We start from the raw sequence: 15102 nt of genomic DNA on the forward strand, positions 1-15102 counted from the left end.
CGCGGCGTTCAGTCTATATACTCCGCGGCTCCGGGGGTGCCCGCCCCCTTTCCACCCCCCCCAAGAGGCCCCGCCTCCTCGCTGCTGGCCTGGGCGACTTCATGCATATGCAAATTTGGAGAAAGGGATTGGGCCCGCCCCCCTGACGCCTCTTCAGGACCTAGAGGTCTCTCCCTTACCCCCACTCCAGGTACTGGACTAGATCTGTGTGAGTGGAGAGGATAGAGGGCGTGTCCGGGCGGAGTAGAGGGAAAGATAACCCCCGAGAGACACAGAAGACAGAGAGGAAAACAGATATATGCTGAGATGGGGGCCCCATCTCAGGCAGGGAGTTAGAAAGAGACTAAGATCCAGGAGACGGGGCAGAATGTGAGACGAATAGAGAAGGAGTCAGAGATCAAGAAAAACAGATCGAAGAGACCAGCTGAGGTACTACACCAGCCGGGCTGGAAGCTAGAACAGTCCTCAAAGAGATCAATAGAGGCCACCACAGGAGGGAAATTCCCCTCATGGGAGCTGCTACCAATCCCCCCGACACCTCCTTCTCCAGTCCCACTGCCGCTTCTCCCACCACCTGGTTCTCCCCAAGCCTGGGGGCTTCTCTGCCTTCCCACCACATCCCTCATGAAACCCTTCCAGGGACTTCGCTGGTGGCGCAGTGATTAAGACTCTGCGCTCCCAATGCAGGGGGCCCTGGTTCCATCCCTGGTCAGGGAACTAGATCCCACGTGCATGCCGCAACTAAGGAGCCCGCCTGCTACAACTAAGACCTGACGCGACCAAGTAAATATTAGGGGGACAAAAAAGCCCTTCCAACACCACATTCCCAGCCCCCAATACTGCCCTGAGACCCCAGCCCTGGAGCCCCATCTGCTTAGGTGTTCTGCCTCCTCCCACCCCCATGTCTGAACTCCCCTTCTCATTTGCCCATTTGGGTCAACAAACATTTATTGAGCACCTACTAGAGACCTTGTGCAACCCAGCGCTGGGGAGGTAAAGTCATGGTTCTCACAGGGCTCCAGAGACCCACAGTCTAGTAGGGAGGTACATGGGCCTCCAAAGACCTCCTGTTAAGAATCATTATCTGGGACTTCCTTAGTAGCGCAGTGGTTAAGAATCTGCCTGCCAATGCACGGGACACAGGTTTGAGCCCTGGTCCGGGAAGATCCCACATGTCTCGGAGCAACTAAGCCCGTGCTCACAACTACTGAGCCTGCGTTCTATGGCCCGTGTGCCACAACTACTGAAGCCCACCTGCCTAGAGCCCGTGCTCCGCAACAAGAGAAACCACCGCAATAAGAAGCCCGTGCACCGCAATGAAGAGTAGCCCCTGCTCGCCGCAACTAGAGAAAGCCCGCGTGCAGCAATGAAGACCCAACGTAGCCAAAAATAAATAAATAAATTTTTTTTTAATGTTATTTTCTTTTAAAAAAATATTTATTTATTTCGGCTGCGTCAGCTCTTAGTTGTGGCACACAGGCTCTCTGGTTGTGGCGCGCAGGCTCCAGAACACGCAGGCTCAGTAGTTGCGGCGCGTGGGCTTAGTTGCCCTGCGGCATGTGGGATCTTAGTTCCCCGACCAGGGATCGAACCCGAGTCCCCTGCATTGGAAGGTGGATTCTTAACCACTGGACTACCAGGGAAGTCCCCAAAATGTTATTTTCTTTATCTAGAATAACATTAAATAAATTTAAAATACCATGAAAAGTCAAGAGAAGAACCATGGAAGAAAGGAAAATATTTTATATTTTAGTACGCGAACGGCACTTTTTTCCTGCTTTTTGAACAAGGGATTCCACATTTTCATATTGCACTGGGTCCCACAAATTATGCAGCTGGTCTTAATTCAGTCCCTTCTGCAGTAGACTCTGGATTAATTTTCTCAAAATACAGTTTTAATTAGGGCACCCCTCAGCTCAAAGGTCTTCGGTGGTTTCCTGTGACCCTGCAGGATGCAATCCTGATTCTTCAGTCTCACCCTCAGGGTACTCCATATCTAGACCCAGTCTGTATCCCCAACCTCCTTTGCCACTAGGCCCCAACTAGTCCTCTGCTGGAGCTGAGCCCGCCACTCCTGGGACAGGCTGTGCTTACTCCTGACTTTACACCTTTGTCCATTTCATCTCCACATCCTGGAAGACTGCCCACCCCTCAGAGTCCAGCCCCGACTCCCATTCATTCATTCAATGTGTACCTAATGAGCATTTGCTTAGAGCCAGGCACTATTCTGGTCCCTGTGCTCCTGGGACTCCCATTCCAATAAACCGTAAAAACAAACAAATTAAATAATGTTAATATTATGCAGAAAAAAATAAAACAGGGTGATGTGCCAGAGTGCCTGCATGGGCATGGATGGCCTTGCTGAGGAGATAACTTTTAATTGCCCCAAGTAACCCAAAGGAGCCATAGGGACATGTAGGGGAAGAGCTTTCCAGGTGGAGGGAAGGGTCAGTGCAAAGGCTGGGCTTGAACGAGGGACAGCAAGATTGGTACAGCAAGAGATCTGAGAGGTAGGCAGAGGCCAAGTCATGCAGGTCCTTGTATGCCAAAGGGAGTAGTTTGGATTTTAATCCAACCATCACAGAAACAATTCCAGGATTTTTCTGCGGGTTTTTTTTGTTGTTTGTTTGTTTGGCCGCACTGTGCAGCACATGAGATTTTAGTTTCCCGACCAGGCATTGAACCCATGCCCCCTGCAGTAGAACCACCGAGTCTTAACCACTGGACCGCCAGGGAAGTCTTAATTCTACGGTTTTAGGCAATGGATCGACATGATTAAATTTAATGAAAATCACCATGGCTGCCGTGTGAGAGTGGACCATGGGAAGCGAGGAGGCCAGGTAGCAGGGCTTTGCAGCAGTCTGGGTGGGAGATATGGATGGCCTGGACCAGGGCAGCAGCTTTGCAGATGGAGACAAAAGGATGGGTTCAGAATCTATTTAGGCAGTAGAATGATGACCATGGCTAGTGCCTAGGTTTTTGTCTTGAGCAACTGGGCTGAAAACTCTTGTATTTTATCTTTTCAGCTAGACTGTAAGCTCTTTCAGAGCAAGGCTTTCTATATATCCTCCATACCCAAGCAACCCACAGAGCTACCAAAGATAATGCCTGGTTGCTGAATTGGGCTTAAACATGGAATGGCTCCTTCTACGAGAAACCTCAGGGAAGCAACTTGCCTTTTCCTTCATCAGTTAAGGAGCACGGAAATGGGCCAGTCTCGATCTGGAGAGATGAGGCCTGGATCTTACCCTCAACACACACAGCCTGGCAAACACAGGCCTGCAGATGGCCTCCAGACTGTTGGTTCAGTCTCTGCCCTGTACCCCAGGCTCACTTGGAAAAGAAAGAATGAATGTCTTCTGTACACTTAGGGCAGTTCTGGGGTAAGGCTGAGACTGCGTTGCTCCCTTCCATGCCTTCTCCTAAAGCTGAGGGTCAGCATGAGGAGGGCTGGGCGTAGGAAGGGAAGGACACTCTACTCCATGCAGCATTGGTGTTCACAGGGAAACAGGCTGAGGAAGGAGTGAGGGGGCAAAGAGCCATTACAAACCTCCAACCTCTTTCCGGAATCCAGCCCTCCCTCCAGCATCTCCAGAAAGGAGGAAGGGAATGAGAGCTCCCACACCCCCTCTCCCATACCCAGAGCCTGTCTTAGGTCTGTGCCCAATGATTCCCTTCCCCCACCAACCAAATCCCAGGGACTCAGCTGTCTGGGTTCCCAGCAAGATGGGTCTTTGTAGAGACAAGAACAAGGAAAGAAGAGAGCTCCAAAACACAGATATGGCTGGGGGGGTGGGGGTGGGGGAGGAAAAGTAGCGGGTTATTATTTAATGGGTACAGACTTTCAGTGTTACAAGATGAAGAGTTCTCGAGATGGACAGTGGTGATAGTTGCACAACATTGTGAAGCTTAATGCAACTGAACTGGACACTTGAAAATGGTTAAGATGGTAAAAGACTGAGGAAAACTGACTGGCTTGAATTTACTATTTCTTTTTTCTTTTTTTTTTTTTTGCGGTACGTGGGCCTCTCACTGTTGTGGCCTCTCCCGTTGCGGAGCACAGGCTCCAGACGCGCAGGCTCAGCGGCCATGGCTTATAGGCGCAGCCGCTCCACGGCATGTGGGATCTTCCCAGACCGTGGCAGGAACCCGTGTGCTCTGCATCAGCAGGCAGACTCTCAACCACTGCGCCACCAGGGAAGCCCTTGAATTTACTATTATAACGCCTCTTCTTTCTTGCAATTTATCATGGTCTGTGTAATGGCCTAGAGTGTCTTTGTTTTATGTGATGAAGGTATGTGTGATATTATGAAGGTATATATTTGTATTCTGTAACTGTTAAAGACTTAGCCTGACTTTAAAACATGCCACCTGGAACTAATATATAAATGTTTTTTATCTGTTGGCTTTTCATTTCATCCATGTATTCAATATATCTTGATTAAATTCCTCAAAAAATTGGTTAAGATGGTAAATTTTATGTTATGTGTATTTTACCACAATTTAAAAAAAAGGAAAGAAACACATGGTCCTGCTCTGACTAGATCAAGCCCCAACTCCTCAGCAGGACATACAAGGCCTCTCACCCCGTGGCCCAAGGAGCCTTCCCAGTCTGCCCTCATTCCATCTCAGCCTGCCCCCAGTTCAGCCACATCACACACCCTTCCTTATCTTCCATACCCGGCAGGCTCAGACTCATATTTCAAGAACTATGCAGGAGGCTAATGATATAAACAAGAGCAACATTTCTCATACAGTGAGCATTTTCTATATGCCAAGCACTGTGCTGCACATCTGACTTACATGATTCCACCAAACGCTCCTGGCAACCCTGAGTAGGGTGACTTGCCCATTTTGTAGATGGAGAAACTGAAAGATAAAGAGGTTTAGTCATTTGTTCAAGTTCCTGGCACTTCCTAAGAGATCCCTATTAAATCATTTTACATATCTGTCTCTCTCCCCAGACCCCTGTTCTCCAGGGCCAGGACCAAGTCTTATTCATGTCTGGAGTCCCTATGGAGTACCTAACACAGTGCTTGGCATACTGTCAGGGTCCCATAAATGTTAGTTGAAAGAAAGAAAGAGGGAGAGAGAGAGAGAGAGAGAGAGAGAGAGAGAGAGAGAGAAGGAAGGAGGGAAGGGAAGAAGGGAAGAGAGAGGTAACACACAGGGTGGAGTGAGTGGGTAGACCAGGCTTGGAGCCTACAGCATATGCTCTCAAGCCCCAGAATGGTTTTTAGGGGTGTGGGAGAGGCAGGGGACACTGGGCTGGCATTGTAGGTGCCCTTGGTGGGAGCCTGGCAGAGTCTGTGTAAAAACAGAGTCAGTCTTAATGAAAGAGTGTAGACAGCTCTGGATGGTAATCAGGAATCTTGGAATCTAGGGCAGGCTGGAGAAAGAGAGGTTGGGAGCACAGTGTCCTGGACAGGATGGGGTAGAGGGAGGAGAGAAAAGCTAGCCCTTGGGAGATTCCTCAGGGACACAAGGCCAGGAAGTTGCCACTCAGAACAACCCCCTTGGTGGGGACCAGGTGTGTTCAAGCCCTTGAGCCTCTCTCCCCACTGGCTTGCTCGTACCCGAGACCCCCATAGGACTGGTTTCTTTTCAGGTTTCTATTCAGGTCTCTGCTCAAGTGACACTGCCTCAGAGAGGCCTTGCCTGACCACCTGGCTAATGCTGCCTCTCCCCTACCACCCTTGATTCTACTACAGGATTTTATTCCCTTTATAGAGACAACCACTATCTGAAATGACCTTGCTTATTTATTTTTGTTTATGGACCATCTGGCTGTCTCCTCTCTTACACTGTGGACTTCATAAGCGCAGGGATTGTGTCTATCCTTTTCATCAATGCATTCTCAGTGTCTAGAACAGTGCCTGGTACACAGTAGGTGCTCAGTAAATACCAGTTGAATGAACTTAGTCAAGTGGCCCAGGCTAACCCTGAACATTGCCCAGGGACCAGAGTTGAATTTGGGCTCTCTGGACATGCTGAGGACTCTCCTGAAAAACACTCTGACTGGAAGGAGGCAGCCATAGACTTGCAAACTTGAGATTGTGAGGGTCCAAGGAGGGGCCTAGGATGTGTCTTCCAACCCAGAGACTCTCTGGGGTCACTTAGGTCCTGGCTAATCCTTGTAGAAGGGGGACAGCAGGTCCAATGAGTGACTCACCCTGTTGCCTGGGTTACTGGTAGGAAGATCCTCGTAACCTAGGAAGCTGGGACACTGGGATCCCCATGGGGTCTGGAGATGGGGGATGGGCATGAAGTTTCCCAGGGAGCTGGGGGCTGAGGCAGGAGGGTACCCCAGGAAGGAGATGGGGCGCCAGGATTCTCCAGAGGTCTGGAGGCTGAGTCACCGTATGTTCTTTGAGGGCAGAGATATTCCCGACTCTGTCTGTTCTTTCCAGCTGGGACCAGCACAAACCAGTTCCTGTTTAATGGAGTAAAGACAAATTCATCTGGGAGCGCAGTTAGTGGGCCGAGATGAGGAGAGATAGAGGCAGCCTTCTCCCTCTGCTCTCCCCCCCTTTTCTTTCTCCCTGCTGCCTCCACCCCTTTTCCCAAAGGCCTCCATCTCTCTATGACCCACTCACGCCCCCTGCTGCTCCTTTCTTGGATAGCAGTGGCCTGTCTAAAGGACAACAAAATCCCATCTCTTCCCTTCCCTCCCGATTTCTGGGGACCAGCCCCAGAGGGACAAAGCTAAAGCCCCGGGGCTGCAGCTGCTGGGGAAGGAGGTGGGCTGCTGGCTCCCAGGGAGTGACTCGCAACTGGGGTGTGTGTGTCTGTGGGTCTGTGGGTGCTGTTGCTGGGATCTCAGCCTAAGAAGTCACCACTTCCTCAGGAATCCCTCCTCGATCCCCAGCCTAGGTCAAGGCCACTGGCCTTCGAGCTTTCTCAGTTCCCTGACTGCTCCTTTATGGCGTATATCAGAGTTTCCAATTATCCACTCACTTGTTAGTCTTTGATGGATGCCTGCCTCCCCCAGGGGACCACAAGCACAGAGAGGGCAGGAAGCAGGGTTAGTTTTTTGTTTTGCTTTGTTTGGGCCGCCATGTGCGGCATGCAGGATCTCAGTTCCCTGACCAGGATCGAATCCAGGCCCCCTGCGTTGGGAGCTCGGAGTCTTAACCACCTGCACTAGGGAAGTCCCGAAGCAGGGTAAGTTTTGCTCATCAGTGCAACCCGATGCTCAGCACAGTGCCTGGTACATTGCAGATGCACAGTAAATATTTGTTAAATAAATGAATGAGTGACATTCAAAGGAGGTTCTTAGGTGGGGATGTAATGGTAGTGTCGGTGCCATTGCCTGGGCTCTGGGGGCAGCTGTGAGTCCAGATGTCCTGGCTTCTGCTCAGGGCCCGGTCCATGTCCAGCCTCTGGCCTTGTGCCCGAAGGCCATCCAAGCAAAAGGATGCAGAAGAGGCCTCTCCTACAGCGAGGTAGTATGGAGGAGGCATTAGGGTGGCCGTGGTCCAGAAGCTCCTCCCCACTTTTCCAGTCCTCTAACCTAAAGTTTTTAAAGCACTTCCTCCCACTGTCCCCTTATCCTCTCTCTTCTTATGGCCTTCTCCTCTTCCCTCGCAGAGATTTCCTTCCCCTAAAAATGCATCCCTTCCCACCTCTTCCCCTCCCCTTAGCTGTTTCCCATGGTGTGCTGAGAAACTTCAACATCACTTTCTTACCTGGCAAAGCCTCCAGGAAGAGACGCCCCTGTGTTTGGGCCCAGAGGTTGAGGAGGGGGGCAGGGCCCATGGGAGGCAGAGCAAGGATCTCCTTCTTTGTCCCCTGGCTCAAAACCACCCTGGACACAGTCAGCTTCAGCTGAAGAGTGATCCCCAAGATGAGGGGCAGATCCAGCCCTGGCCCTGACACAGAAGACAGCACCACTTTCTGCAGAGTGTGTGGGAAGGGACATAAGTGGGGGAGGAAAGAATGAACTGCATCTGCTCCATGTGGCCCCACCTCTGGCTGCCTTAATTCTGTCTCTTAGCCATGCAGTCTATCTACTGGCCATTCCCACCACCTCCATCCTGCCTTAACTCTCCTGGCTTGGCCTTCTATAAAACCACACCCTCCCCAGGTAAATATATAATCTAACTACAAGTCACTGTTTGCTGTGGGCAGCTTTAATATGTGTCTCTGCCCGCCCACCCCAACCCTTAAACCATTGTAATATTGACATTTTATTTTATTTTTATTTCTTTATTTTTTCGTAATATTGACGTTTTAGAGTCCCCTTTTCTCCCACCGCTCCCAGGCTCCACTGAACGCAGGCAGCATCTCCCTCTTACTTGATCTTGGAGGTGGAGGCTGAGCCAGAAAGGGTTTTCTGGGGTCCCAAGGGCAAGGAGGTGGCCTGAGCCTGCTGCTAGCTGGAGTCCCAGGTCCAAGGAGAAGGCCCAGGGCTCTACATGAGGCCAGGGAATGTCTGGGGGGAGAAATGACCCTCCTGAGGTCTGAAGGCTGGGGATTCATGGAGAGAAGGGGCTAGTGCTGGAGGGAAATGGACACAGAGCTGGCCATGGAGGGGAAAATAACCTTTACCTTCGAGACTGAATTCTGCACCAGTCCCTGGCGGGAAGAATATCCCAGGTTGAGACTCTACAGCACAGCTTCTGAGACTAGTGGGGACAGATGCTGAGGTCTGGGCCTGCTGGTCCAGCCAGTCTTCCCGGCGCAGGCAGCCATCCAGGGCAGAGACCAGCTGGAGCCCGTGTGGGGAAGGGAAGATGCGGGGGATGCTGGAATCAGGATATCCGAGCGCCAGTCCCAGACTTCCACCCTGTTTATTCCCCTCCAGGATGCAAGCATTTGGCCTCCCCCATGCAGCTCTCACCCCCTACCCCCTCCTTGAAGTGTGGACTTAGACCCCCACGGCCACCCAGCCAGCAATGCTTTACGAGCTTTGGTCATGGTTCCTGCCCCTGTGATGCAGCTACCCGCAACCAGAGTTTGGAAGCAGGGAAGAGCAGCACCCCCAGAACAATCCTCACGATGGGCTGGGGTTTGTGCGCCAGTGGCCCAGAGACCTGTCTCAGATGCAGCACCTCCTCCCCATCCAGCCCTAGCATCACAGAATCCGCATGGATCTTCACTTCCATCTGCAAGAAGAAAAAGAGAAGAAGAATCAGAGGTTCCTGGGGACTGCCTCCACCACTTTCTTCAGAGGCAGTCTAGAAAACGCCATACTGAAGATGGCAGAGTAGAAGAACTTGAGCTCACCTCCTCTCATGAACACACCAAAATCACAACTAACTGCTGAGCAACCATCTACGAAAAAAGACTTGAACCTACCAGAGGCAGTCTAGTATGGCAGAAAGAACATGTACTTGAAGAGTCAGCTGGCATCCGCAGCTCACTCTGGACTTGTCACATACGAACAAAGCCTCAGAACTCCCTTCTGAAAAAATGGGGACAAGAATAGCAACTTCTGGGACTTCCCTGGCGGTCTAGTGGTTAAGACTCTGCAATTCTGGGACTTCCCTGGTGGTGCAGTGGTTCAGAATCCGCCTGCCAATGCAGAGGACACGGGTTCGATCCCTGGTCCGGGAAGATCCCACATGTCTTGGAGAAACTAAGCTTGTGTGCCACAACTACTGAGCCTGCGCTCTAGAGCCCGTGAGCCACAACTACTGAGCCTGCGTGCCACAACTACTGAAGCCCGCACGCCTAGAGCCCGTGCTCTGCAACAAGAGAAGCCACCACAATGAGAAGCCTGCGTACCGCAACAAAGACCCAATGCAGCCAAAAAAATAAATAAAATTATATTAAAAAAAAAAAGACTCTGTGCTTCCACTGTGGGGGGCATGGGTTTAATCCCTGGTCAGGGAACTAAGATCCCGCATGCCAAGAGGTGTGGCCAAAAAAAAAAAAAAAAAAAGCAATTTCATGGGGCTTTTGTGTGGATTCAATGAGATGACAATGGTAAAGAGATGCCCAATAACTTGGTTCCATTCCCTTCCTCACACCAGCTCAAGACACCCCTCCCTCAGGACCAGATCTGGCTTACCTGGTGCCACCTCCCATCGTCCAGCCGGGGTCCAGCACCCACTGTAAGTTGGGCCCAGTGATTATGAAGCTGGATCTCAGGCCTGCCATCCCGAAGTCCCAGCACAAACCAGTCATCTTCTGGATTGGTATCACCATAAAAAATCACTCCCTCTGGATCCCAGGTCCGAAACTCAAAGGAGGAGGAGGTTCTGGAAGGACGCAGAAGGAAAGACTGGGTATGGGGTGTGCTTTTTGAGCATAGATGTGAGGTTGAGGGAATTGGAGTACAGGGAGAGAGAAGGACAGGGAGACAGGGAACAGAGCGGGGCTGGTGCACTGTTTATAATAGCAAAGACATGGAAGCAACCTAAAGGTCCATCGATAGATGAATAGATAAAGAAGATGTGGTACATGTATGCAATGGGATATTACTCTGCCATGAAAAAGAATGAAACAAGGACTTCCTTGGTGGTCCAGTGGTTAAGACTCCAAGCTCCCAGTGCAGGGGGCCTGGGTTCCATCCCTGGTCAGGGAACTAGATCCCACATGCGGCAACTAAAGATCCTGAATGCCGCAACGAAGATCCCACATGCTGCAAACAAGACCCGGCACAGCCAAATAAATAAATAAATATTTAAGAATGAAACAATGCCATTTGCAGCAACATGGATGGACCTAGAGATTATCATACTAAGCGAAGTAAATCAGACAAAGACAAAATACCATATGCTATCATTTACAAGTGGAATTTAAAAACTGATACAAATGAACTTATTTGCAAAACAGAAAGACTCACAGACATAAAAAACAAACTCATGGCTACCAAAGGGGAAGGTGGGGAGGGATACATTGGGAGTTTGGATTAACAGATACAAACTACTATATGTAAAATAGATAAGCAACTTCTGTTGCTTATTCCTTGAAATGTGCCAGCTTATATTTTATCATCTTTTTTTTTTTTAATCACATCTTACTACCAAGTTTGGTCTCTGCTTTTCGCTTCTGTTTTAGGAGCAATGACCTCAATAAAGAATATTTTTGGAAAATAAAAATAAGCAACAAGGTCCTACTGTATAGCACAGGAAACTATATTCAATATCTTGTAATAAACCATAATGCAAAAGAACCTGAAAAAGAATATATATATAACATGTATCATAAATACATATATATATATAAAACTCAATCACTTTGCTGTACCCCAGAAACTAATGCAACATTGTAAATCAACTATACTTCAATTAAATAAAGCAAAAAAAAAAAAAAAGAGAGAGGAGCTGATGGAGAGAGGGTGAGGTCAGGGGACTAGGTCAAAGAATTAGGTCAACCCCATACTTTATGATCTTGGTGAGGTTAAAGGTCAGGATGGTTACAAGTTCTTGTCCAGGGCCATTGCTGAGGTGCAGAGCAGGCCGGTCCTGAGTCCTCTGCCAGAGAGAAAAATAAACAAGCTGAAATAAGACGTGCCAGAGACAGACAGGAGGGAGAAGCACTGCTATAAGGCCAGAGGAGGAAAGAAAGGAAGAGAGCAGAGCTAAAGTGTAGCTCACTTAAACACACACAGGGCTTAGCGCCCTGTCCTGCTCCTGCACCTGTCTGGGGAGAGTATGTCTCACGGCTCATCCTTCATGGCTGGGAGGCAGCAGTAGCAGCAGCAGCGGCAGCCCATGCCATGTGGCCGGTGGACCTCCGCTCTCCATAATCAGCCGCGCTCCTCTCTGTGCCTCAGACAACTCTGAGGAGAATGCGTGGGGGCAGGCAGCGTCGCACATGGTTGGTGGAGGGTTAAATGTTGCCCCGGGGGAAGAAGGGGGGCAGGAGACAGGGCCACTGACCCTACGGCCCCTCTGAGGACAAATGGAGTGAGGAACAGAGTTCCTCCACTACCCTCCCCCACTGCTGAGAAGGTTTCTGAGCTGGGAGAGGACACCTCACTTCCCCTCTCCTTCTAGAGCCTGACCTGGGTCCTCCAAGCCTTCTGCCCACCTGCGGAGGCTGCCTTGAGGACAAACATGAGATCTAGAAACAGACATGCCCAGATCCCCAAGCAGCATCCTCCATAAGGCCTAGAGCTGTGAGACATAGAATCCCAAATACTAGCTGGGTGACTGTGGGTAAGTCACCCCACCTGTGTGCTTTAGTGTCCTTGTCTGCAAAATGTGAAAAATACTTACTTTCCAGAGTTACTGTGAATGAGGATGAATCGAGATGATACAGGCACAGTGCCTGGTATCTGCTCTGAGCTCTTCCCTTAGTATTTTCCCAGGCCTCTGAGGCTTGCTGCATAGGGAGGTATTGTCTCTGAGTGTGATTCAGTGGATACTAAGAGTCCTGGTCCCCCCCCACCATTATCTTCTCTTAGCCGTCGACTACAAGGCCTAACCATTTACCAGTAGAAATTCATCACCCTCTCCCTGACCCATCTTAAAATACAAATGCCCCCAAGAGGAGTAACACTTTGAGCCAGTAGGCAAGAGCTGGAGGTCTTGGGGCTCACCCCGAGTCTGGATGGGCTGGAATGGGTGAGTTGGGGTGAAGGGTAGAGGAGGTATCACTGCACACTTCAGTTAAAGAAGGAGGTATCTTTTGAGCCGTGGAGTTTCTCCAACGGAGGCTGGAACACCCAGATAACAACAACGAGGAAGCCTCGGCAGTCCAGCCTTGACCCCTGCGGGGTGTGCGGTCAAGAGACCCGGCCGTAGGGGTAGAGCTGGGGGGCGGCGGGTGCGCGGGGGGCGGGGACATGCCTGCTCTGCAAGCTGATTGGCTGGCAGGTGCGGGCTGTAGGGGCCCGAAATTAGGGGCTACCAGGCCGTGCGGACCGCTAGTCCCACCACTCTCTCCGCCCCGCGGCAGCCGGAATCGGGCTTCTGCTTCCCAGCCCGCGGCTCCCCCACCACCTCGCTCCCCACCACTCCCCCGGCTTTCCGGGATCCGAATTTGGAGGCCCCTTAAAGGGTCCCCGTTGCTCTTCGTCCGGTCCTGCAGAACGGAAGTGGGGATCCTGGACTTCGGTTCCAGACGGTGGAGATCGGGATGGCTTCCGTGCTGATCCGAGAAGCCAAGGAGGGAGACTGTGGAAATATCCTGAGGCTGATTCGGGTGAGGGCTGCGGGCCGGAAACCGGGGTCCCAGAGGGGGTCAGAGCGGCGCTGCTGGAGTGGGGACGGGAAGGAGGAGGTGGGAGCAGAGGGAGGAGCGCGCCCAGGGCTCCTGCTTAGGGAGCAGTGAGGCCCTCCTGCCTTAATCTAGCCTCTGTCCGCACGTTGTAGGAACTCGCTGAGTACGAGAAACTCTCAGAACAGGTGAAGATCAGTGAAGAAGGTACGGGCCCAACACCTGAGTCCTGACGGAGGCTGGGGTGGAAGTGATGGATGGGTTCCCCAGGCAGTAACTCCAGACTGGGCACACACCCAGGCCTTCTTTCTCTATCTCTTTGTCACAACTCCGATCTCTGCAGCCCTGAGAGCAGATGGCTTTGGAGAGAATCCTTTCTATCACTGTTTGGTAGCAGAGATTCTTCCTGCGCCCGGGGAGCCACAGGGTAAGAGCACCCTGATCTCAGAGGTGCCCTCTCCAGTCAGCCTCAAAGGTCTCTCCCCCAGGTGCCCAGCCGCCTGACCCTTCTTTTTTTCTCTCTCAGGGCCCTGTGTGGTGGGCTATGGGCTATACTACTTCATCTACAGCACATGGAAGGGACGAAACATTTATCTGGAAGACATCTACGTGAAGCCAGAGTATCGGGGTACTGGGCAGAGGCCGGGATGGGAGAAAAGCAACCTATAGACTGGACCACCATCCCTTGCCTCTTAATCCTAGCCTATGGTCTTTTCTGGTCCCCTTCAACTCAGACGATCCCTCTTTTTGCCTTTTTCTCCCCACATCAGGTCAGGGGATTGGCTCCAAAATAATCAAAAAAGTGGCTGAGGTGAGGAGAGGGATGGGGCTACAGGCTGGGCCCTGGCAAAGCAAAGCTGTATGGGAGGCACCTGGGTTGAATGGAGGGCGAGCAAGTCTTTTCCTTTTTGACCCAGGAAAGTGAGTGGTGTCTTCTCCCACAGGTGGCCCTGGATAAGGGCTGCTCCCAGCTCCGCCTGGCAGTCCTAGACTGGAACAAGGGGGCTATGAACTTGTATAAGGCCCTAGGAGCCCAAGATCTGACGGAAGCTGAAGGTTGGCACTGCTTTCGCTTTGAAGGAGAGGCGATGAGGGAGTTGGCAGGAAAGTGACGCCATCCCTTGGGGATCTCTATTTCAGCTTCTTCATCCCCACCAGCTCAAGCAGTCCTCAGAGACTGCCTCCACTGACCAAGGCCTCCCTGAAGGAAGGGAAGGAGAGTTGGAAGTGAATACTCCCAGACGGAAAGAACAGAGGTGAGGAAGAGGCAAGGCTTCCCACCTCCTTGTTAAGGGTGAAAAATAAACAAGAATTCCCATGTGTTGATGTGGTGTTGGGTGGAGGAATTGAGGATGTGACAAGCTTCAGCTATTACGACCCTTCCTCAGTGTTTTCTGGTCAGTGGATGTTGCTCCTGGGGATAAAAGTGGGCCTAAGATGACTTTCACCCACAATGGACCAGAGTATTGACTCTGGCCTCTACCATACATATCAGGCTTGTTGGTCGGGTTTGGGACCCAGACAAAGGCCTCCAGTGTCTGGACTGGGCTGTGTAGAATCCGAGACTGAGGCAGGCCCACCGACTCAACAGATGGAGCAGGCTGCCACCTGGTGGTGGCATTTTAGGGACACTGGGAAGGACCACTGGCCCCAACTTTTCAAAAAATCCGCTCAGCTAGCGAGTGCTTTTTCTTTTTCAAAAGTCACAAAGCCTTTATTTTCAGTTCAGCAGAACCAAAACAAACCTTTAGGACGCGTGGAGACAAGAAGGGAAACAGGTTCATTTCCTACTTTCATCATATTTCGTAATGCAGGTTTGTTGCAGAGAAGTTTGAAGGGACATATAAAAATAAAATCCATAGCCTTACTTACATCTCTACTCTTAACCCTTTGGTATTGATTCTTTAGATTTTTTCAATGTACATATATACATACAGTTAGTTAAGTGTGTGGGGATTTATGGGATCAACTCTTTTGCAACCTGTTTTT

At 50.9% G+C, this 15102-nt stretch overlaps 2 protein-coding genes across 3 annotated transcripts; one reads left to right on the forward strand and one right to left on the reverse strand.

Annotated features, from left to right (window-relative positions):
- Positions 1 to 7051: 7051 nt before the first annotated feature.
- On the reverse strand, positions 7052 to 12741 carry SHBG (sex hormone binding globulin). Its single transcript, XM_067717630.1, has 8 exons — positions 12171 to 12741; positions 11332 to 11423; positions 10054 to 10205; positions 8946 to 9053; positions 8551 to 8710; positions 8298 to 8434; positions 7689 to 7896; positions 7052 to 7435 (listed from the first exon to the last, which is right to left on the reverse strand). Exons 3-8 carry the CDS (start codon positions 10150 to 10152, stop codon positions 7263 to 7265), a joined length of 885 nt encoding a protein of 294 aa, XP_067573731.1. The 5' UTR covers positions 10153 to 10205; positions 11332 to 11423; positions 12171 to 12741; the 3' UTR covers positions 7052 to 7262.
- A 58-nt stretch (positions 12742 to 12799) lies between these two features.
- On the forward strand, positions 12800 to 14431 carry SAT2 (spermidine/spermine N1-acetyltransferase family member 2). Of its 2 annotated transcripts, XM_067717634.1 has the most exons (7): positions 12800 to 13098; positions 13269 to 13320; positions 13457 to 13540; positions 13640 to 13741; positions 13884 to 13924; positions 14058 to 14169; positions 14254 to 14431. In XM_067717634.1, the coding sequence occupies exons 1-7, from the start codon at positions 13033 to 13035 to the stop codon at positions 14301 to 14303; spliced, it is 507 nt and encodes a 168-aa protein (XP_067573735.1). In that variant the 5' UTR covers positions 12800 to 13032; the 3' UTR covers positions 14304 to 14431. The 2 variants fall into 2 exon arrangements, with proteins under 2 accessions (XP_067573735.1, XP_067573734.1); XM_067717633.1 differs by having other exon boundaries at positions 14058 to 14431.
- Positions 14432 to 15102: the final 671 nt, after the last annotated feature.

Source organism: Pseudorca crassidens, chromosome 19 (assembly GCF_039906515.1).
Source record: "Pseudorca crassidens isolate mPseCra1 chromosome 19, mPseCra1.hap1, whole genome shotgun sequence".
NCBI classification, from domain to species: domain Eukaryota; kingdom Metazoa; phylum Chordata; class Mammalia; order Artiodactyla; family Delphinidae; genus Pseudorca; species Pseudorca crassidens.